We start from the raw sequence: 22959 nt of genomic DNA, 5'->3' as shown, positions 1-22959 counted from the left end.
GCGTTGCCAGACGCGAGGGAACGCGAGATGCTGGTGCAGGGTATGCATTACACAGCCATCATGGGATTTACTTTGCAACGGAGTAAATCCGATCTCTAGGGACTTGGCAATGTCAGAGTCAATATCAAAATCCTTGATGTCACCTTCTCTAGCTTTGAACACGTGCTGTATATTGTACCAAACGACGAGCTATGCTCATGCTTTGAAGAAATCAAGCATCGCCTTGAGCGACTGCTCGTTACGCTCCTTCTTGCTTAGCTCCTTCTGCATAGCCTTCTTCTCTAAGCTCAATTCAGCAATCTTCTTCTTTCTATTCTGTAGTTGCACAATCTTGTCCTCCATGCTGCTCTGCATCCGGTATCTCTTGACAATGACCTCTCGCTTCTGACCAAGTCGATAGACACGATCGACAGCCTGCGCCTCAGCCGCGGGATTCCACATCGGCTCCATCAGAAAGACTCTACTTGCGGCAGTCAAATTTAATCCTTGCCCGGCTGCCTTGATCGAGGCGAGCAAGATAGTCACTGTATCGTCTTCGTTCAATGCATCGAGCACTTTGCGCCTTCTGGGCAGAGACATCGAACCATCAATCCGCACGAAGGCGTGATCGTGGTCGGTCAGAGCTTTCCCTATGAGGTCGAGATGGGAAGTGAATTCTGAGAAGACGACACACTTCAGTGGTGCCTCGCCGCGTTCCACTAGTGGCATGCTGTCTTGCTTCAATTGTGTAAGGTCATTGAGCAATTGCTTGGTCTTCGTATGCGGTCCCGAGTAAAAGCCGTTCTTGAAGAGACATGTGTCCGAGCGTATTGTCTCTTCAGGTGCTGTCTGTAGTTGTTCAATATAGTCTCTTGGTATGGAGACGTATTCTGGGCTGAGATTGTCGGACCCATGCTGAAGTGGACACTGCACGCCAACTCCAGTACCTTTGCTAGCGTCGAATCGTGGTTTGTAAGGTTTGAAGCATTCCATACAGAAGACATCTCGACATGGTAAGACGATGGCCCGATCGGCTGCTGTGACATCCTCAGCGTCTATGCCAGGACTTGCGGGTGACTCTCCTGTGATATGCTTCCCACATCGTGAACAGAAGTCAACGTTTGCTTCGACCATCATATCAAACAGCTCGTAAGCTGCTTTCTGATCAATCTCGAGCAAGCTTGCTTCGTCGTCTATATCGATGGGTTCATCTGCAGCTTCGCCTTTGAATTGCTCGAGTTCGCTCTCCCGAAGAAGTTCCTTTCCATGAGCGCAGATTAGCCGCAATACAGTGATGCCCTGCAGAACACGATGGTACTGGCCACCAGTACCTCTGCCTTTGCCACTGCGGGTCATTTCTTTAACAGTCATCATGTATTTCTCCCTGAAGAAGTCATGCAGCTTTCTTTCCTCTGGTGAAAATAACAATTCGATAGCCAGATCTTGTCGGGCTGGTAGCTCGATTTGGTCGCGCAAGCGGCGCAGAGTGAACGAGTCAACCATAACACGAAGTCGCTTGAGAAAGCTTGTATCGCCTGATTGTGCAGGACCTTTGATATACGTGTTGAAACCGGCTGGGGTATTGTACGGAAACAGCTTGAGAAAGATAGTCAACGAGCCAAGGTCTTCGATACGGTTCTGTATAGGAGTACCTGTCAGGCACCATCGGCGCTCAGCATGTAAAGCATGCATGGCTCTTGCCTGCGAGGATTTTGACTCTCGGATAGTGTGTGCCTCATCAAGAATGATGCGAAACCACCTGACCCGCTGTAGGGGACTGACTTGGTCTTGACCCTTCTTCTTGCCGAATATTTCAGTTGCAGCTGTCCCGTACGTGGTGATGACAATATCGTGGTCAGCAAGCAGGAAGGGATTACGCTGACGATTGTTAGAATGATAAACATGATAAAGCATGCTACCATTTCTGGTATGCTCGCGAATTTGGTCCTCCCAGTTCTTAACAGTGCTGACTGGTGCAACAAGCAGTGTTGCTCTGCTTTGACAATCGAGCGTCAATTCGTCTTCGCCTTGCCGTACGACTTTCTGATTGCCGAACTCTGCAGCTTGCGGCATCGTGCTTGCCACTAGAGAAAGTGCCTGAATTGTCTTCCCGAGACCCATGACGTCTGCTAGTAGACCACCAAGACACTGTTCAGGCTCTTCAGCGACTTGCATCCCAGTAACAACCTCTTCATAGACCTTCTGTCTACTGTGGTTGTACCTGATACGCCACAGGGAGGAATTCTCAACTTCTTCTGAGCCGAAAGTTCGGGGCTGTTCTTGACGAAGCATGAAGGTCAATGCCTGCTTTTGATGCCGAAGCAGAGGAGTAACAATGGTTTCTGGTGGCTCGGTTTCAGGCAACTCATTGTTCTCGTCGGCCTGGTAGTCAAAGAGCTTGGAAACAGCATCGGAGGCCTCCTCGAGTGTTCGCGTGTTGTTTGTGACCCGGTGAGGGCCGGTGGAAGTCGTACCTGGAAGCGGCTGGCGCTTTCGAGCATGTGGATTTTGAAGTTCTACTCCAGCGTCGCTCACCATAGGTGATTTGAACCAGATGTTCTTTTGACCAAACCATCGGCCCATTTTCTCGACGTCGCCCTTTTTGCCATACAGATTGATCACGACCCTAAACTTGTCAGAACAGGGCTGGTGAACAAATTCTCCTTTTCTTTGAGGACGAGTCAACATTCGACATTGTACGCGTAGTTTAGGGAATGCGTCCATCGCTGGTGCTAGTGCCTCCGCCAATGGCTGTTCGACGTATCCGAACATCTCGCCATGAGGATCAGTACAGTCAATAGTCATTCCTCGTTCTGTTTGCCGTCGCAGAGTTACTTTGAATACAGGCCAATGGGCGGGACCGAATTGAGAGGAATTGCTGATTTTCGACGGCTTTGGAACCTTGTGAGCGAGTATATAGCCGTCGATCATACCATAGCACACCTCCTTGTCGTCTGCATTCTTCACGCCAGTAATTTGTACATCGTCATCGTCGCCATCGTCGTCATTGGTGAGGTCAATAGCGGCTGCGGGAATAGTGGTACCGACGATGTTCGGGTCTGCTGTTCTTTTGAAGTATTCTCCTACTCCAGCATTCCCATGAAGTGATCCGCCAGATTGACGTCCGTCCGCTTTGTCGTCACCTTCAGAGTCGTGTTTGGTCTTGACCCTCTTTGCAGGTCTGTCTTCGACACGCTTTTCCGTCCCATGCAATGACTCGAGGAGATTGAAGCCGCTATTAGCATGTCCATTCCTGCGAGATTGTCCATTCTGTTGACTTGTTAGTGTTCCGTGAAACATGCTGAATCACGCGACGCGAGGGATTAGAGAACTTACTGAAGTATTGGACGGGTCTCCCGTAACCTCCATTGTTTGTGCTCTTGTGCCAGCTTTGGATGCTCTCGGGCTAAGTAACACTCGAGGGTCGTATGTTCTGACAGCACTTGGTGAAGTATTGATCGCATGGGAGTTGACTTGGTTGGCAGGTCGGCTTGGAGTTGAAGGTTTTGATGGCGCTGCATCTTTGACATGATCTGGTGTTTCTTCTAAGAGTCAGATACGGACCTCGAAAGTGACAGATAAGTGATATGACATATGACAACAATGTGAAATACGTTGTGATCCGTGACAAACTGGCTGCAAGTAGACTTGCACTTCAATCCAGTCACAAACCGTAAACGATACACCGGTAAGACTGAAGGCGAGGTAGATGTGGTAGTCTCAGGAGGCTATTCTTGATGTTCTTGCGCGAACAACTGAAAGGAAATAACACTTACTTTCTCTCGCATTCCCTGCCTTCTCAGAGAACTTCTTGGCCTTGCTGTTCTTCTTCGGCTCGAGCAGCGCCCTCATATCCATGTTGAAATGTCCAACAGGCCGAGATAGCTGCTAGATTTCAACCTTTCTTTTGCGATTTGGCCTATGCCAACCTAGTTGCTTCGATAAGGCTCTCGACCGCATCATTCGAGCTGCATGATCATTGCCGCGCAAAGCTGTATTGACAAGCGAGAGAGGTTCGCGAGTATGTGCAGGAAGATGCATTGTTGTCGCCGTCAAGTGACATTGTCGCCTTTGTTCTCTCGTCGCGTTTCCATCGACCCAACCTATCTGGGACTAGCTCGAAAATGTGAAACGGGAAATGGGAGGGCGTTCACTTCTTGCCGTCTATTCTAGACTCGCTACTGCATACACCACGCGACGACGGCAACGTACCGCGGAAACAAGCATCTGTCACGCGCTTCGAACAGCGAGAACTTTTGCCATCGTGTCAAGTTGTGCTCGAGATGCACGATAACGCCTTGATTCTCAAGATGTCGCGCTGGCCATGGAGCTATGCTACGTCCAGATATACACTACGTTGCTCAACCTTCTACAGATAATACAAGATCGAGGCAGGTAGTTGGAGTATTGAAGGATATGCTGCTCTAAATTGCCCGGGCAGAGTATCTTCTCACTATAACTGCTAGAACAGATGTTGGACAATACTCTGGTCGCTAACCTCTGGTACTTCATCCGTGACCTATCTTCACTATGTACGCGCAACCGAAAAAGGCAAGGGTCCGGCACACAGCAAGACAACAGAGGTAGAATTACGGCTATGCACAACTGTTTGTATAGGGACCGCACCGCCTACCACTTGTAAAGTGTGCAAGTCGACCACTTCCCCATCCTGGGATACGCAAACGAAGATAGCAAGATATTCATGGGGTACTCCAGGTTTGTAACAGTTTTGATGTCACCAACAACAAACGGCAGTCGTTGCTTGTATGGAGCGATTCAACTTTCCAGTCGCTTCCTTCATAATATTGACACATGGGAATCGATCAGCAAGTCTATATTTATCTCAATTCTCCCGATCTCTGCTGCGAAACTTGCTACGTTCGTCCACTATTTAGCCGACACGTAGTCATGAACTCCATCAGCGACGCAATGAAGGCACCCACCCTGACGGCGGAGAGTTTAGAGTACGACCGCACATTGAATTCGCAGCGAGCCAAACCAGTACCAACATATAAGCATACAGCCTCCTTCTCCCAGCAACGCCAGACATACCCCCCAGTACTCCTTGCTCCGACTCCCAACTCCAAAGAAAAGCTTCAGACTCGGACACAAACACACTTTACTGTCGACGTGGATAGCCTACCCCAAATGGAATATCCCTTATCAATACCACATCTGAGTCACGCGTCTCTAAAACACCGCAACCACAGAAATTATGTCACCTGCTATCGCAGTTTGCAACGAGATGGATGGTTGCCATTCGAGCGAAGCTATATTGACACAGAAGCGGTCGAGAAGGACTTTGCACCAGCTCGAGACCTGTGCGACGAGCAAGAGCGTGCTCAGGAGGAGAACAGTGACTGCATAATCATAGACTCTGTGGCCCAAGAGGACGATGAGGCAGAAGAGGAGGTTTCTGCCGTGGAGAATGCGAGGAGCGACTCGAATAAGGCTATTGCTTATTGGCTGGTAGCGTTTGCCCAGGCACGAAGGTTGCCAAAGCCTGCGGATCAGAGCCATCGAGCTCTGAAGACATTGTCGTGATCGACTCTTGTCGCTCTCGAGAGCAGCTTTACGGAGAACGGGATATTGAGCTCTAAGCCCTAAGCTCAGTTTGTCACAAGCGGTCGGAGATCGAGCGGCAGACTGTGTCTTTGAGAAATATCTCTGCGTCAACGAGCGAGCGTATTTAGTGATTTGAGCTTTCTTGCAGACCATGTGCAATTGTCCCAGTTCCATGACTGAGGAGGCACGAACAGACATTGCCGACCTATAATGTGCCGTCATATTTCGTTATTGCAAATCAAACAAGGTGCCCACCAGTCCCTCATCTACCATGTCTCGCAACTGCTCCCTTCTCCAATCGTCGTTCCTCGTTGAAGACAGAGCCTGTATGATATTACTTGCTATTATTTGGTCTGTGGTAGCATCAGAACTTTGCAAGACTTGGACCACGCCACAACGAAAGCCGGCAACCTCTTTGCTACCTCCTTCATCCTGTCCCGCGCTGCCCATCAATTTGCTCGCATTGCGATAGAAGACCTCGGCGTTTTTGAGGAGCTGAGCTTTGCTTGTTATCGCTGGGGTGAACGATGTAGGGGGGTAGGAGAGAGCATGAAGCAGAAGTGAGGTGTCGCCTCTGAGAAGATGTGTCATGGCCAATACTGTAGTATCTGCTTTAGCAGAATCGAGGCTCGCAGCTGCGGCGAGCAGCTTCTGTGCTCTGGACAAAGCGTTCCATCTGACGTTGGCCTGCGCGTCGATTGCATTGCCTGATCGTATCTGAATTGTGTCGACTAGAGCCCCGTTGAAAGAGATGAGGCTTTTCGCGTGAGCCAGTAATGGATCGGCAGAGGACGTAGTGTCAAGTTCGGACACAGAGAATGCTGCATCAATTTCCTTTTTATAGGTTTCAAGGTCGATGGCGGTCGTGCGATATGCTAGTTCGAGAAGAGTGCCTCTTAGCAGAGCTTGTGTCAAAGCAGCTTCTCCCATTCGGGACTGTAGTGCTTGCTTATCAGCCTCTAGCAGTGCGGGCAAAGCAATGGTGACGAGCTTCGTATAGTAGGTCTCAATCCAGCTCAACGATATCCTCGGCTGAGAATCAGGATTAGATGACAGCGCAGAGACGACAATACTGCACAAAGTTGTCAAAGTCGACATTTGAGCCAGTAATGTATCCATCAACGTGCTTGCGGTGACAGGTTCGACGATACTAAACCACTGCTCCTCCGCTTCTCTGTCCTCAAAAGCAGTTGTCGTACTTGAATCAATCTTGGCACCTCCATCATCGTCTTCACTATCGTTGGCTTCATGAGCTATTCTATTCTGTATGGCACGAGTCTCTGCATAGTTAAGCTCCTGAACACGCAAACACTCTTGTTGATATTCAAGAGCCTGTTCCAGGAGTCGAAGTGCCTGCGCATCCGAATCATCGTCGGTATTGCCGATTTGCTCAGCCAGTGCTGTCAACACCTGAGCAGCATTGAAAAGTGTATCGGCGTCATCTGGCACAATTTTGAGAGCATATTGATGGGATGAGAACGACTGCTGAAGCAACGTAGCTATAGGGACGTCCAGAACTCTGACCAAAACCGGATGTGTCGCTAGTTCGAGCTCCAGACGTGCTTTGTTGTACGCAAGATCAAAGCTTTGGGGATATTTCTTCAACCCCTGCGAATAGAGCTCTAATGCCTTGCGACCGAAGCGTATTGACTTCAGTGCATCACCACCGCGATGCTTTCCCATAGCATCTTCATCGTCGACTGCTGCAGCAAGGTAGTCGTCCGCATCATTGAGGATCTGGTGTCCATGGTTGAGCCTTTCGTGCCTGCCATATTTTGGAAACGTGCGTACACACCTGTTCAGTTCTTTTCTTCCCTCTGAATTGCTTGAGGTGTGTTTTAGGTTTCGACATGATGTAAAGATGTTACTATGTTCATCTGCAATAGACGTGGCCACACCCAAGGAGATGGTACTTTCGTCGATTTGCCTACACAACGCGCGAAATTCAGGCAACTATAACATATGCTTGATACTCCCAGGCATCACTCGTAGGGTGAGCTGCAGTGACTCGAACCCGCTCGGACGACTCGAAGATGAGCCACAAATGTATCTCACGTCATAATCGCGCTAACTCGTTATCGAGACGAGGTCGAAGAAAGTAGTGACATGATTCGTTCCGGAAAGGAACTGTAAGCGAATCTGATTGAACCCAACACTCGGCGTTGATCCCAATCCGCGGTAGCTGCATATCTGAGAACAGCCTATTCCATAGCGCCTTTGACCTAGAAGCAGCAAGCTCTCATCACGACCAACAGGCCTATCTCCGACCATTACAGGTGATGCACGTAATTAGATGAACTCAGAACTGGAGCGGCTCCGGCAGAGAGGATGGCTGTGATTCAGCAAAAGCATAAAATGGTGGTTTGTAGTGGTGCTCATTCACTTGTACTGTGGTAGTGTTTCTGGTCGATAAACAGAAAGAGACATCCCCCACAAGATCATCCTCGTTTTGAGGGCTTAGTGTATGAACACCTTCAGGTAGCCTCAATTTGTACCTGCTGCATCGTGATCCATCTGCACCAAGGAGAGTCATGGTGAGCAAGTGCTGACAGCCTGGGCCTTAAATCATGCCCACGTAGAATGGGAAAGCTCAAGATTCGTGGCAGGAAATAGCCTATCACCTGTAGGCTGGACCCGCACGAAAGCCAAAAGTAACGCAACCTGGACAGAACTCGGGCGTTTAGTGCTTTCGCATACTAGCCAAATCTTCGAGCCCTCCCATCGGCTCCCACTCTGGCAAATGGAAGCAAATCTGTGTAGAGCACATTCTCTGCCTGGCAGACTTTCTTCACTTACCTGTCAATTGGTCAAACGACCTCGTCGTTTGTCTTGTTGCACCAACCACGGCACTGCCACTCGTTAAAATCACTACTTCGACGACCAACTAAATCTGAGTCGGTATTCCAGCCCACATACATTGTCGCAATGATCATATCTTGAGCAAAGCTGTCTCTCACCTACCCGCGCCGGCAGCCACGCGCGGCACCCTCGATCAGAGTCTATTCGAAACGATGCAGCGAGCGCAGACGGCGGATCAAGTATGGCAACAAGAGTTAAATCACGACCATCTGGCTGGCGGAGCCACAGAGGACGACTTCACCAAGTTCCTCGAGCTCGAGAATGATTTCGCCCAATTTGAGCCTGTGGAGCAGCAGAATGCGCACACAGGTCTGGACACTCCAATGGGCCGGTTGACCTTTGGACAGAACGGACAGGTGCAGGGCCTGACACCGCAGCAGCATGCCATTCTTCAAGACATGGACATGAGCATAAACAACATGCAGTCGCATATGGGCTACGCACATTTGCAGCAGACACAACAGAGTCAAGAGCAGCAGTACCAACAATACCAACTGTACCAGCAAATGCAGAACCCTTATCAACACCAGGTCCCACCAACACCTGTCAGTACTGAGATGCAAGCCGCAAAGTTTGCACATGCCATCGATGCCGCTGGACAGATCGTGTTCGATCGGCAGAATGCTACTTTCACCCCTCTTGTCTCACCTGCGCAGACCCCTATCGATAATCACTGGGGCATGCCTGACTATGTGGTCGCCGAGGACTTCTTCAGTCCACTAACATCACCCGCTATAGAGGCACAACAGAACTATGCATCGACCACCGCCACTTCCTCGCCGGTCGATCTAAACGTTGATCAGCCAACAGCCGTACGAAAGTCAAGGAGAACCTTGAAGCCAACGTCAAGAGTGGCCTCGAATCGTAATTTGAGAGTATCACCAGCTGTTAAGGGTGTAACCCGACGCAGACAGAACTCCCTCACTAATGGACAGAGAGATTCGTTATCTCAAGCGGCAGTGCCTCTGATGCATCACCTATATGCAGGTCCAACTACTTCGACCGCTGTCAGCAGCGAGGATTCTGTCTCTCCAGAACCACTATCTGAAACCTCGATGCGACCACCACCTTTGCCGCAATCAAGAACGCCATCCACACTTCGCCCACGTTCGCAAGAGACCAACGCGCCCGCCACTCCTGCCACCTTGATGCAGATCCCTGGCAAACAAGTACAATCAATCACACAAGACGGGCAGATGATAGAGCCGCCTGAACTCATGGAAGACATCTCACTAGGAGCAGCAGCAGCAGAGCTACCGCCTCGTGTCTTGCCAGCTCTGGATACACGTGTCAGCCACGACAATGGAGAAGGTACACCTACACTATCTGCCAAGACTCCTAAACTCAGTGCTGATAGCACGCCTCGATCGTCTGGCGCCAAGGCGGCCAGTACCTCGCAGGAGCACCTTCCAAGACCCGCACGCGGTGGTAGGGCAAGCAAGAAACGGCAAAGCATATCTCAAGCCACTGTATCACCAGCACTGAGACCCAAGATATCTCCCAGCATCAGTCCTCTAGTGCCAAACACAAGTAAGGTCTTAACCAGATGTCTTGACTGACGGCTAACATTTTGCACAGGTGCAGGCATGCCGATCCTCTCAGCCGAAACAAGTGCTTTGTACCTCGCTTCCAAATCGAACTATGAGAACATCATCAATGGTACACACTTGCCCGGTGTCTCTTACCCCGAAACACTAGCAGAAAACCTAAGCTCGAAAAGGACCTCACACAAGATAGCGGAACAGGGTAGGCGAAATCGGATAAATCTTGCTCTGAAAGAAATAGAATCCTTGCTACCAGCTTCGATCACTGCTGCCAACCGTAAGGAAAGAGAACAGGGCAAGGACTCAAATGGTGAAGCAAGTGACAAGCTTGCTGCAATGCAGGGTGCAAGCAAAGCGAGTACAGTGGAGATGGCCATTATTTATATCAGAAGTTTGCAGTCCGAATTGCAGCACACAAGGGAGAAGCTCGAGGCAGCAGAGAAGTCTCTCGCAGAAGGCAATAGCAGTGGAAGCCAGAGTTCTGAGCAGACGAATGCCTAACGAAGCACGATCTACGAAGTAAAGAAGCATACCTTGGCTCAAAAAAGGAACAGTGTTATAGTGTGGTGTCACAGCGTGACTTCGAACATTGGTCCTGGCCAATCTGTGAAAGATAATCACAAAGCACTCTTACGACAGCTATTGATTAAATGAGCTAGGTACAGTAGGAGTTCTCAAGGCGCTCTCGGTACACACAAGTTCCAAATACTATTCTCTTCAATTTACAGGTGAAACACAATGTCCTTAAGAGTGTCTAGCTTGAAGAAAGCCTTTTCGTAAGCTTTAATTGTTGCACCATCAAAAGTGCCTGCAGAGCCGGTAAACAGTCTCGCCTGGTTTTTCGGTGCCTGATCTCTCACCCGCAACCACAAACTCACATTTGACGCTGGCGGATCCGCTACGATGCGTCCGCCAATCAGAGTTCACCTTCCATGAGTTTCGATCGTGCCTTATAGTTTGTTTAGAAGAAATCCGTCGAACGTGCAGGAAGCAAGCAAACTCTCAAACTTGTTCTCTTCTTCTCGAAGATAAATTTGTACTCGGTTGATCGCACAATTGCCATTTGACTTTCCTGTAAGTTGTACTGCAAGCCTACCAGTTTGCTTCGAACATAGAAAATTAAATTCACCCGGGCCACGACTAACATTCGCTTCAGCTATACACTTCTGCCGCAACAATGTCTACAGAAACGTTTGAGTTTCAGGCTGAGATCTCCCAGCTCCTGTCTCTCATCATTAACACAGTCTATTCGAACAAAGAAATCTTCCTGCGAGAACTGATCTCCAACTGCTCCGATGCTCTCGACAAGATCAGATATGAGGCGCTCTCAGATCCGTCCAAGCTCGACACAGGCAAGGACTTGAGAATAGACATAATCCCAGACAAAGAGAACAAGACCTTGACTATTCGAGATACTGGTATTGGCATGACCAAGGCTGATCTCGTAAATAACCTTGGTACCATTGCTCGATCCGGCACAAAACAGTTCATGGAGGCTCTCACCGCAGGTGCTGACATCTCCATGATCGGTCAGTTTGGTGTTGGTTTCTACTCCGCATACCTCGTCGCCGACAAAGTTACTGTCACCTCGAAACACAATGACGACGAGCAGTATGTTTGGGAGTCCAGCGCAGGCGGCACCTTCAACCTTACACAAGACACTGAAGGCGAGCAGCTTGGTCGAGGTACCAAGATGGTCCTTCACCTCAAGGAAGAGCAGACAGACTACCTGAACGAGTCTAAGATCAAGGAAGTCGTCAAGAAGCACTCCGAATTCATCTCCTACCCAATCTACCTTCACGTCCTCAAGGAGACCGAGAAAGAAATCCCCGACGAGGATGCCGAGGACGTCACTGAAGACGACGGCAAGAAGGACGCCAAGGTCGAGGAGATCGATGATGACGAAGACGAAGAGAAGGAAAAGAAGAAGAAGACCAAGAAGGTCAAGGAATCCAAGATCGAAGAGGAAGAGCTCAACAAGACAAAACCAATCTGGACCAGAAATCCATCAGACATTACACAAGAAGAATATGCGTCTTTCTACAAGTCTCTGTCCAACGACTGGGAAGATCACCTCGCTGTCAAGCACTTCTCTGTTGAAGGTCAGCTTGAGTTCCGAGCCATTCTGTTCGTGCCAAAGCGAGCTCCATTCGATCTCTTCGAGACGAAGAAGACCAAGAATAACATCAAGTTGTATGTTCGACGTGTCTTCATTACCGATGATGCCACCGACCTTATCCCAGAATGGTTGAGCTTCGTAAAGGGAGTTGTCGATTCGGAGGATCTGCCACTGAACCTGTCTCGTGAGACCCTGCAGCAGAACAAGATCATGAAGGTGATCAAGAAGAACATTGTGAAGAAGGCTCTCGAGCTCTTCAACGAGATCGCTGAGGACAAGGAGCAGTTCGACAAGTTTTACTCTGCCTTCAGCAAGAACATCAAGCTCGGTATCCACGAGGACTCGCAAAACCGACAGAATCTTGCCAAACTTCTTCGATTCAGCTCCACAAAGTCTGGTGATGATGCTACCTCAATCGCTGACTATATCACACGCATGCAAGAGCACCAAAAGCAGATTTACTACATCACTGGCGAGTCCATCAAGGCTGTACAAAAGTCTCCGTTCCTCGACACTCTCAAGGAGAAGAACTTTGAGGTCCTGTTCTTAGTTGACCCCATCGACGAGTATGCCATGACCCAGCTCAAGGAATTTGATGGCAAGAAGCTCGTTGACATCACCAAGGACTTCGAGCTTGAAGAGACCGAGGACGAGAAGAAGGAACGAGAGAAGGAAGAGAAAGAGTACGAATCTCTCGCTAAGTCGCTCAAGAACATTCTTGGCGACAAGGTCGAGAAGGTCATCGTCTCGCACAAGCTCATCGGTTCTCCTTGCGCCATCCGAACTGGTCAATTCGGCTGGTCGGCTAACATGGAGCGTATCATGAAGGCACAGGCTCTCCGAGACACATCCATGTCGTCGTACATGTCCTCCAAGAAGACCTTCGAGATCTCTCCAAAGTCTGCTATCATCAAGGAGCTCAAGAAGAAGGTTGAGTCTGATGGTGAGAACGACCGAACGGTCAAGTCTATTACCCAGCTTTTGTTTGAGACTTCGTTGCTAGTCTCTGGCTTCACCATCGAAGAACCTGCTAGCTTTGCTGAGCGAATTCACAAGCTTGTTTCTCTTGGTCTCAACGTCGATGAGGATGCTGAGACAACAGAGGAGAAGACCGAGGAGGAGGCTGGTGCTACTGAAGCTACTGGCGAGAGTGCAATGGAGGAGGTTGACTAAATGTCTGCAGCGCGTGTTAGTCGATGATACCCAGTTCATTGTCTCAGCAGGCGTTGGTATGATTTTCAAAATGGATGGTTGTCATGGATAGACGAGTAATATCCTACCATTGTTTCTACATAGGACCATAGGTCTCAGATGCTGAGATTGGTTGTGGCACATCATGTGATACTACTTCTCAATTAACGTGCAGTATTGCTGCATAGCATCAATACAAAAACATCTTCCAAATCTTGGTTCATATGTTCTCCATGTCGACTCTCTTCGCTACCTGCCCACATCCCTCGTGGCCTGACCGATATGAAGCTACCCCACCTTCACAAACTGGTTTTCTCGGAAGGATTGTTAGTATAATTAATTTCGTTCAGCTACTGTAGACCGGAATACGGCTTGTGCGGTTCTCTTTCCTGATCTACTGTACCCAAATGCTGAATCTGTTATCTAGCTCGGCGTGTCCGAAGACAAGTTGACTACAGTGTTGTGCCAGCCAAATTTGGTAAATTCTCGAGAGTTTAACGAAAGCAAAACTGTGAGTGTTCCGACCATAAGACCTCCACTGCATGAAACGAATACGGCTTAGCGATTCCCGGAAGAGTTTAACTATGGCGCGCTGCTCGAGTGGTAGCGGATTTCTCTTGCATTCAACTTCCTAAATGTTTCTTGTTAAGAAGAGGACCCTTCGTGCCATGAGTCTTGTACTTGCAGATGAAAGTTGTCACCATTTTCACAGCAGCGGAATGTTAGCTTGAGAAATGGTTTGTTGCATAATGTGACAAACATTTTCAGTAACTTAGTCAAGAGACTCGTGCTCAGCTGCTTCCCCACCCCAGCTGAACGACAAAATGTTTATCTCACGCTAACGAGCTTGTGGCTTGAGAAAGGGGTCAGTCTCGACGCGCCGGCAACGACTTCTCAGCCAGCCTTCTACCACAAGTGCAATTTCTTGCGGTACCGAGCTATTTCGAAGCAATCGTTGTGACCACAAGATGTTGACTCGAGTGGGCCAGACCTGCCTAACACTCTCACTACCGATGCGGCTCTACATCCAGATGCGGATATTCTGTTCAGTCAGCCGGATTCGTTCAGTCCCAGCATGCGTGTCGCCTCGAGAGTTTTGCAAGAACCACCAGAATGGGCAGCACTATCGACGGGTTGGCTGTAAGCCATGCAATTAGGTTCTAAGCACCAGATAAACATGGTACTCTTTGAGTCAACTGAAAAGCTACACGGCTTGCTTACCTCGTTCTAGAAGCATTTAATGATCACGATTCGCCCATGTGGTTGCAAGCTTTTCCCTCGCATTTATGCTTCCGCTATTCTTCTAGCTGAGCCATCGTCTTGTTCGAGACTTTGAAGATCCTCGTTCCTATCACACGTTGATTTAAGCAGGTTCCTCGCCCACAATGGTGGTGTCCAACACTTTCAACTTCTATCCCGATACTCCAACACGACCCTTGACAAGTGATTCAAGACAGCACATCACTGCTCCATCCTACAGCTCAATGGATGCCAAGAAAGGAGCCGTCGAGGTGAACGAAATCCCTCTGAATCAGATTCCCTCGAGCCCACCTCCTTCCGAGAAACCGTTGGCGAAGTCAGAGACTCTCCGAAGATCGCAAGAACTGGCAAGACCCAAACGGAAGCCTAAACCAAGACCATTTGACCGTGTTGGACGATCATGCTCAGACCAGTCGATCGTAATCAAGGGTACCATAATTGCAGCTGTTACTGCTATACCATTCGTGGTGTTTCTCCTTATTGCTCTCTTTGCCTTTCCCTCAAAGACACCTGTTGGTGAAAAGGACCTTGGCGTGACCTTGGTTCGTCTAGCAAAATGGCTGCTGGTATCCTGGGGTAGCTTTATTGGCCTGTTGTACTGCGGCAGAATCGTAGCCATGTTTGCCGCATACCTATGCACATTGTCGTCAGCATCATACAGATTTCGCGGATTGGCAAGAGAATGCTGCTTGAGATTGACCCTCATGCTCTGGGCTGGTGTCGGCTATGCCATCATGCCAAACATGTTCAACCACTCACACCTTAATTCTGGCACTGTCAAGGCAAAGGCCACGGACTGGGTGAACAACCTCCGACGAGCATTTATGTTTCTCATCATCGCTTTTGCAATTATCTTTGTGCAAGGCGTCCTACTCGAATTGATCAAGATTCAGTACATTGAAGGCTTCATCGGACCGCGAGCAGAAAAGGCGTCGAACGAGCTTGAGGTGATCAAGGATCTGAACAACCTTGTCGATCGACACATCAGCTCGGACGATATTTCCATTCTGACAAAACTGTTCAACAAGCTTTTCCTGCCGACCAACTCCAACGATCTCTACTACATCATCTCACGAGGTGAGGGAGACGAAGAGAAATGGAACGAGTATGCCGCCAATATTTGGTCGTCAATCACGAACGGACGAACTTTCCTTACCATGTCCGACCTTTCTCAGCAATTGATAGCCATGAACCGCGACCCTGAACGAGGACGAGATCTTTTCCTCCAATTGGACGAAAGCTGCGATGGACAGATTACAGAGGACGAAGTCACTAGACTTGTGCATCGTATTGGTCTCATGCTCAACCGCCGTACACAGGCTATGACCGGAATTCAACGCCTGATGCAGAAACTCGAGATCGTTCTCACCATCCTGGTGCTAGGTCTCATTGTCTTTCTTTATGGTAAGCAGTTGGCACCTATATCTGATTTCTGACCCGGCTCACTAACGTGCTCTCAGTCCAATTCTTCGAACAAGACTACGCAAAGAACATAGGCAGTCTCTGGACTGGCATCGTTGGTCTTGCCTTCGCCTTCTCTGGTGCCGTTTCCGAGTTCGTCAACAGCTCGGTCTTCTGCTTTGGCAAGGTATGTCCTCCCCTCTCTACGCAATCCACGACTGTACGCTAACTTCTTCCCAGCATCCATACGATATCGGTGACTTCGTAGAACTAAAAGGCAAGAAATTCATCGTCAGCAACATCTTCCTCACACACACCAACTTCGAGCAAGTACAAAACGAGCACGTACGAGGGCTTGCGACTCAAATCAGCCATGCTGCATTAGCTACAGAGCCTATCATCAACTGGACTAGAACAGTGGAAGACGCAACAAGACGACATGCCAAGGCTGAGGATGAATCCGGCGCCAGGGATGTTCAGAGAAATGATAACGTTGCAGAATTGGTGACCGCAAAGTTGGAGCACTTGAGAGGAGCTGAAGTCAAAGTCAAGGGCGAGTAGGGGAACACCGACTGAAGACGATAAGATGTGAATGGTAGACGACCTGCTTTCTTTCTCATGATACCAAGGAACAATTGAATAGCTCATTCTAATGCATGATGATTTGCAGCTCCTACTCCTCGCATTGCTTTAATATCTATGCCCTGTAGGAGATAGTTTTCATCATCGTTTCTCTCGTGGAAAGTCACTACCTGACTGTAGTGCTTCAGCACCAAGCACTCTTCTCGTGACTGAAAAATAGTGAAGGCTATTATGTCTCTCATGAGTTTTGCAGCGGTCACGAAATGCCTTCATAGCGAGCATTGGTTGGAAGGTATCTGTTCTGCTTTTTGTTCTCATCCGTGGATGTACGTTTTCTCTGCTCCTTAGCTTGCCATCGATATTTTCCTGCCTTTTTCTGCTTGAGGAAGCACGCAAACGTCGCTCTCATAGGACGCCACTATGACTCGTATAAGTCACTTTGGCGGAGTGCTGTAGAGCTCGAGGCAATAAAAACAGATACTCATTGGGTATCTTGCTGCTTCTTGTTCACCACCAGGCGTGTCTTGTGTGCTGGATTGCGAATTTTGGTTGTTCCTTCGTCCAGATCTTCGATACTTGTTTTCAGTACTTTCGAGGGTCTCCTCAACTATTCAGGAGTTTGTTCCTCTTCTCTCGTCTTTTCCTGCGCTCCACAATCTTCTTGTGCATCTTCTCAGCCATCTTATCATATCGTTCTTTCTCCTCTTTAGCCTTCCGCCTGTCTTTGATCGCTTGAATACGGCTGTTTCGTTCTTGTTCCTTCTCGTCCTTCATTTCCTGCTCTTTTGCTTTGGTGGCCTTTTTCACCTGCTCCATCTCCATGCGTTTCTGGAAGGAGGTCAGACCGGCTGTGGGACGGAAAGCCTTCTTTTGTGCATGCCAGTTCTTGCCATTGACTCTAATGCCTGCTGGGGCTGAAGTAGAGACTGTTGTGGCTTTTGCAAACTCCATAGCTACTGGCTGGGATTGTGTGTCTTCAACGGTTGTCATCTTTGCATATTAGGACATTGATCAGTTGCTGATACAAAACCACGCAGCCAGTCATAGTCCTGGGTCCTCGCTCGGCAGTAGCAGAAAATTGTGTCTGCGCGGATCTTATCTTATCTATCGCAGCCTAACTCTTCGCGGTTTAGGGCTCTTTCCGGGCTGCAGGTCCTGGCAAATTTTTGGAGCTGGCTATGGTGGTGACAGCCAAAATCTTGTCGACCAAATCGCTCACCGCACTCCACATGCTATAGTACTGCCACAAAGATATGCAAGTGAAACGCTTGTGACGTGTCAAAGCAGTCTGTTTGAAGAATTTCTCTGCAGAATACGGACTTGGTTGTGTTGTCTTCTTGCCCTTCACACAAAATGCTTCCAAGATAACACAAGATCCACGTTTCTAACTAAAGAAGAAAAACAATCAGCTCGCTGTCGAGCAAGTCGCGTGCCGCATGGCAGTTCTCAACCACGATGATACTCTAGCTAAACTCGACAGCCTCGATGAAGTCAGTCCACCTGCTGTGAAGACCGACAGTCAAGGTGTCGAAGCGCTGAAAGACATCCTCTTCGGCAGCACAGCCGGTATCCTGGGTAAATACGTTGAATACCCTTTCGACACAGTGAAGGTCCGACTCCAGAGCCAAAACAATCTTCCAGGAACCAACCGACTCGAGGGCCCGATCGATGCATTCAAGCAAGCCTTTCGCTCTCCAGAAGGACCTATTCGTTCGCTGTACCGCGGTATAAGCGCACCTCTCTTCGGAGCAGCAGTCGAGACTTCCTCTCTTTTCTTCAGCTACAGAGTAGCCCAAAATGCGTATGTAAGTCTTTCCCCCACGTTAAGAAAAGAGAAGGAAACAAGCAAAGATGGGAAAGTCGAGCTACCTTTCACCACACTCCTGCTTTGTGGTGCAGCTTCTGGGGCATTCACTTCTATGGCCCTTACACCAATTGAGCTCGTGAAATGCAAAATGCAGGTCGTCCATTCCAATCCAATAGATCCTACCACTGGCCCGAACGGCATGGCGCGGTCCCCTAGCATTTCTGCCATTATTCGATCTGTCTTCCGAACACATGGTCTACTGGGTTTCTGGCACGGTCAGCTGGGCACACTCATCCGCGAGACAGGCGGTTCAGCAGCCTGGTTCGGGTCATATGAAGGCACCAAGATATTGTTCAGAAAATACGATAAGAGCATAGAGCGAATTAATGAGGTCAAGATCTGGCAACAGATGGTTGGTGGTGCTGCTGCTGGCATGTCATACAACTTTGTCTTCTACCCGGCCGACACAATCAAGTCACGAATGCAGACTGAGGAGACTGGAAAGACGCGAGGTACATTCATGGGTGTTGGACGGGAGCTGTGGCGACAGCAAGGTCTGAAAGGCTTCTATAGAGGCTGTGGCATCACGGTGTTCAGAGCTGCCCCGAGTTCAGCTATCATTTTCACTATATACGAGGCGCTAAGGAAGATGTTCAATTGAACTAGATCGGTCACCTTAGAGCATTGCATGGTGTATGGCGTTGACGACGTCGGGTTCCGTAGATACGGGCAACGAGCGACGTTTACTAGCAAGCAGTGCGATGAATTATACATAGTCATGGCAAATCAATTTTGGCAAACTGCGTGTATGGTCTTCATTCAGATGGTGGCATTGCATGGACATTTTTATTACTGATCCACCCGGAATAAAAACACCACGAAGTGCTACACCACGCGATAGACGTTCACTACCACACAATAATTCACAGCAAAATATCTATTGTCTGACTGTGCTGAATGCCACGACTAAATAGCACGTATGAGCCTGGACGCCTAAAAAATTCTTGCCCTGCTTAGATAAGGGAGAAAGTTGTGAAGAATAAGACAAGTCATAGCCAGACCAGCAACACCAATATCACGATTCAAACTTCAACCCCTTAAAGTCCCTCGTAATATTCGTAATCGCCAATTCCACAGGTAACCTCTCCATACTACTCGCGCCAAAGAACCCATGCACCCCCTTCGTCCTACTTAACACATACTGCGCATCTTTGGGCTCAGCTATAGGACCCCCATGACACAACACCAGCACATCCTGGTTGATAGCCGTAGCGGCATCCCTCATCCCCTGTATCAGACCTACACAATCGTCCAAGCTCTTCCCTGATTTTGCGCCAATCGAGCCAGACGTCGTCAAGCCCATGTGGCAGACTAGCACGTCCGCGCCAGCTCGTGTCATTGCTTCTGCCTCTTCGACGTTGAATACGTACGGCGTAGTCAGGAGATCCAGATCGTGAGCTATTTTAATCATTTCCACCTCCTTATCGTAGCCCATCCCCGTCTCCTCAAGGTTCGCGCGAAACGTCCCATCAATCAGTCCAACCGTAGGGAAATTCTGCACTCCCGCGAACCCCATATCTTTCAGCTCGGCGAGGAACCTGGGCATGAGCCGGAAGGGGTCTGTGCCGCAGACACCAGCGAGGACAGGTGTTTTATCAACGACAGGAAGGACTTCTCGAGCCATGTCGACGACGACGGCGTTGGCGTCACCGTAGGGCATTAGGCCGGCCAAGGACCCGCGCCCTGCCATACGGAAGCGTCCCGAGTTGTAGATGATGATTAGGTCTGCACCGCCAGCTTCGATGAATTTCGCTGAGAGGCCTGTGCCTGCGCCGGCGCCGACAATGGGTCGGCCATTGCGGGCGGACCCTTGGAGGGATTTGCGGATTTCTGCTCTTGAGGTTGGTGGTGCCATGTCTGTTTGTTGGAAGGAGGGGTCAAGAGGAGTAGTCAGATGCGTTACGCAGGTTTGAGAGCGAAAGTCAGCATGCTACTGCTGATGGTCGACATCTCAGACAATTACCTCTTTCGTCAAGGTGTACCATAAGTACAAGAAGATATACACGTCAGGTCAAATCTGGCAGCCAGTAAGCCTTGGACAGGAACTGGCTATAGAGCCGAGAAATATGTTTCAATTGACCACATTGCAGCTCATTTACTTACTTGCTGGATGAATCTTGCATGTAACTTTAGCTGGTCCATACTATGCTATCGATTTGATGTAACGACTCTGCAGGTGCAGGAGGTAGGAGTGCAGTAGCACATGCGGCAGGTTGCACCATGTATTAGCATTCTCTGAGCTATGTCGACACGAAAACGTCATATTTGCTTCAATACAATTTTGTTCTACAATAACATGCCAACTCTACTTCATGTCCGTCATTGACACCACCTATATTGATCCATATGATACTTCTGTGTGGACGTCTGCAAGTAAAAATTCCCCTTCAGTTGGCACCAATGTGTCGTGTTATCACATAGTGATATCGACTTAGCCAACGTGGCCATGTCGTCGAAGTCTTTCCCGAATAAGTCGTGGTGGATAGAACATTGCAGCGGCTACTGCCGTATCCCGACCAGCAATATCACTGGCCGTCATAGCAGCAACATCAGCAGTGGTGCTGGTTGCCGTGCTGGATGCGTTGAACCAAGGACCAACAGTGCCTGCAGCTGACGTGGCACTGCTAAAGGCTGGACCATCAGTTCCCAAGATGATAGATGAGCTAGGAGCCGGACCTGACTCTGTTGAGGATAGTCCCATGCCTGAAGGAGCAGCGGAAGAGCCTGTACCAAGTGCCGTGCTCGCCGTGCTTGAGTTGCCAGAGCCGGTAGTCAACGACATCGTAGCGCTCGCTGTACTAGTCGAGGGTAAGATGCCGCCAGTGCCGTTGCACACGAATGCTTGGATTTCGCCAACGTCAATTCCCAGCATGCTGGCGGCCCGGTAGTCGAGATTCTGACAAATCTCCTGCAAGGTTTGGGTACCGTATGCGTGCGTCTGAACAGCATACTCAAGAGCGGCAAGGTCTCCAAGCAGCTCGTCGTTCGACTCGTTGAAATACAAACCGTTGGCAGAGCAGAAACAAACAATATTGCGAGCTTCATCTTGGTTGATATAGTTATCCTCTAGATGGCCGCGGAGGTTTTGGTCCTGCAGATATTCACACATCTTGTCCAGAGGCAGACCAGAGTTGCAAATATTGAGGGCGAAGAGTGCAGTATTGATCTCCTGTAAGAACCTAAACTCTCGAACAGTAATGTTCTGGTTGGTAGGATCGATGCCAGAGGACAATCGTTGGGCAATACCGAGAACATTCGCGAGGGAAGATGCCTCGAACTGCATTCTTCTGGCATTCCCATGTGCTGTCTCAACAGAGCTTTGTGGTAGTGCTGTTTGGATCATCTCCCCTCGAGTTGTCACACTAGTGTCTACCATACAGCCAATTCGGTATTCTGTCAGTGTCGGCAAAAGTGTTCTCGTTGTGAATATACCCTATGATGATCAGATGGATGTATCTCATTCTTTTATTTGGACTTGCTTACAGTTGAGGAAGGGCTCTCATTGACATTTTCCACCGTGACATAGTCACAGTCCACAACCTATACTGTCAGCATGTATAATCGTTGACCTTTTCCCACTCACATTGAGGTAGATTGTCTTGAAACCTTCATAGACTGTTTTGACAGGAGCAATCTCAGGTGGGTAAGTGGAAGTATACCTGACAACCAGGGAAGTGTCGATTTTGCTGGCAGCCACAGCATACTGGGGGCTGTTGTCCTCGCATGTTGCAAAGCCTAGTAAGTAGGCAAAAAAGAATGTTAAAACCATGGTGAAGATCCAGCAGTTTGATGTTTGTCAGTAGCGAAAGAAACGACTTCGTGAGGGAGAGCTGAGAGTGGTATAGACAGAAGAAGCACTGCTTAGGATAGCAAAGAAGATAAAGGTTGAGTGCAGGATATATGATGGGATGTCATTTTGGGAACCTGTTGGATAGTGTTGAGGGAAGGTGCAAGAGGTCGACAGGCTCAGCTGTCAGGAAAGCACACCTTTTCGACAATTTGGAAGGAAGGATCACGTTGTTGACTTGACCAGCTGCAGTATTCTTCCGCAACACAAATTGACCTCCTTCCATTTTGTGAGTGGTTGTGAATATTAATTACGACATACTCCCTCGATTGCCTTCTAGACGTAAAAAGTGAGGTCGACAAGCAGCATTGGATCTTTGACAGTCGATGCACTTCCAAATCTGATATATGTGGTGTAAGATCGATAGAATTCGTTCCCGAGCCCATTCGTGGTGTTCTATGAACGTCCTTGACTGCCGTTGATTTGCTTGATCAATATCGCGCTTGGAACATAACTACTACTTACTATCTCAGAATATACCTCAGACTTTTTGTTCCGATATGTGAAGCGTAGGCAACCATGAAAGTGCAATGTTCTTGTGGTACAGCTTGCAAAGCCACACTTCGTTAACTTCACTTCGGTTGATCACACTTTCGCAATTCTGCACCGGCAGGCGAATTTCTCGTTCAAGCTTGGAGCATGAGCATCAAGAGCAGTGCTTGTTGACGATGTCATTCGAGTAATGCTCGGAGGTTGACATTGTTAGTCTGGATGCACCGCAGCTTGAGTGCTGTGAACGATTTCA

The 22959-nt window shown here is 48.9% G+C and overlaps 9 protein-coding genes across 9 annotated transcripts; 4 read left to right on the top strand and 5 right to left on the bottom strand.

Moving 5' to 3' along the window:
* Positions 1 to 195: 195 nt before the first annotated feature.
* On the bottom strand, positions 196 to 3837 carry LTR64_004372 (uncharacterized protein; the record flags this gene model as incomplete). The annotated part of the gene is made up of 3 exons (XM_064898719.1): positions 196 to 3249; positions 3316 to 3512; positions 3756 to 3837. The coding sequence occupies 3 exons, from the start codon at positions 3835 to 3837 to the stop codon at positions 196 to 198; spliced, it is 3333 nt and encodes a 1110-aa protein (XP_064754676.1).
* A 1935-nt stretch (positions 3838 to 5772) lies between these two features.
* Positions 5773 to 7396, bottom strand: LTR64_004371 (uncharacterized protein; the record flags this gene model as incomplete). The annotated part of the gene is made up of 2 exons (XM_064898718.1): positions 5773 to 7281; positions 7340 to 7396. The coding sequence occupies 2 exons, from the start codon at positions 7394 to 7396 to the stop codon at positions 5773 to 5775; spliced, it is 1566 nt and encodes a 521-aa protein (XP_064754675.1).
* Positions 7397 to 8555: 1159 nt separating this feature from the next.
* LTR64_004370 (uncharacterized protein) lies at positions 8556 to 10448 on the top strand (the record flags this gene model as incomplete). The annotated part of the gene is made up of 2 exons (XM_064898717.1): positions 8556 to 9933; positions 9982 to 10448. 2 exons carry the CDS (start codon positions 8556 to 8558, stop codon positions 10446 to 10448), a joined length of 1845 nt encoding a protein of 614 aa, XP_064754674.1.
* A 676-nt stretch (positions 10449 to 11124) lies between these two features.
* On the top strand, positions 11125 to 13239 carry HSP82 (Hsp90 chaperone hsp82; the record flags this gene model as incomplete). The annotated part of the gene is made up of 1 exon (XM_064898716.1): positions 11125 to 13239. One exon carries the CDS (start codon positions 11125 to 11127, stop codon positions 13237 to 13239), a length of 2115 nt encoding a protein of 704 aa, XP_064754673.1.
* A 1403-nt stretch (positions 13240 to 14642) lies between these two features.
* LTR64_004368 (uncharacterized protein) lies at positions 14643 to 16479 on the top strand (the record flags this gene model as incomplete). Its single annotated transcript, XM_064898715.1, has 3 exons — positions 14643 to 15921; positions 15978 to 16105; positions 16159 to 16479. 3 exons carry the CDS (start codon positions 14643 to 14645, stop codon positions 16477 to 16479), a joined length of 1728 nt encoding a protein of 575 aa, XP_064754672.1.
* Positions 16480 to 17103: 624 nt separating this feature from the next.
* On the bottom strand, positions 17104 to 17451 carry CGR1_1 (rRNA-processing protein cgr1; the record flags this gene model as incomplete). Its single annotated transcript, XM_064898714.1, has 2 exons — positions 17104 to 17307; positions 17398 to 17451. The coding sequence occupies 2 exons, from the start codon at positions 17449 to 17451 to the stop codon at positions 17104 to 17106; spliced, it is 258 nt and encodes an 85-aa protein (XP_064754671.1).
* Positions 17452 to 17936: 485 nt separating this feature from the next.
* ORT1 (mitochondrial ornithine carrier protein) lies at positions 17937 to 18968 on the top strand (the record flags this gene model as incomplete). The annotated part of the gene is made up of 1 exon (XM_064898713.1): positions 17937 to 18968. One exon carries the CDS (start codon positions 17937 to 17939, stop codon positions 18966 to 18968), a length of 1032 nt encoding a protein of 343 aa, XP_064754670.1.
* Positions 18969 to 19382: 414 nt separating this feature from the next.
* LTR64_004365 (uncharacterized protein) lies at positions 19383 to 20222 on the bottom strand (the record flags this gene model as incomplete). Its single annotated transcript, XM_064898712.1, has 1 exon — positions 19383 to 20222. One exon carries the CDS (start codon positions 20220 to 20222, stop codon positions 19383 to 19385), a length of 840 nt encoding a protein of 279 aa, XP_064754669.1.
* Positions 20223 to 20798: 576 nt separating this feature from the next.
* Positions 20799 to 22136, bottom strand: LTR64_004364 (uncharacterized protein; the record flags this gene model as incomplete). Its single annotated transcript, XM_064898711.1, has 3 exons — positions 20799 to 21800; positions 21851 to 21907; positions 21951 to 22136. The coding sequence occupies 3 exons, from the start codon at positions 22134 to 22136 to the stop codon at positions 20799 to 20801; spliced, it is 1245 nt and encodes a 414-aa protein (XP_064754668.1).
* Positions 22137 to 22959: the final 823 nt, after the last annotated feature.

This window comes from Lithohypha guttulata, assembly GCF_036872675.1.
Source record: "Lithohypha guttulata strain CCFEE 5908 chromosome Unknown scaffold_3, whole genome shotgun sequence".
Lineage (NCBI taxonomy): Eukaryota > Fungi > Ascomycota > Eurotiomycetes > Chaetothyriales > Trichomeriaceae > Lithohypha > Lithohypha guttulata.
Note: the sequence above shows the minus strand (reverse complement) of the source record. Positions and strands in the feature narration are given on the sequence as shown.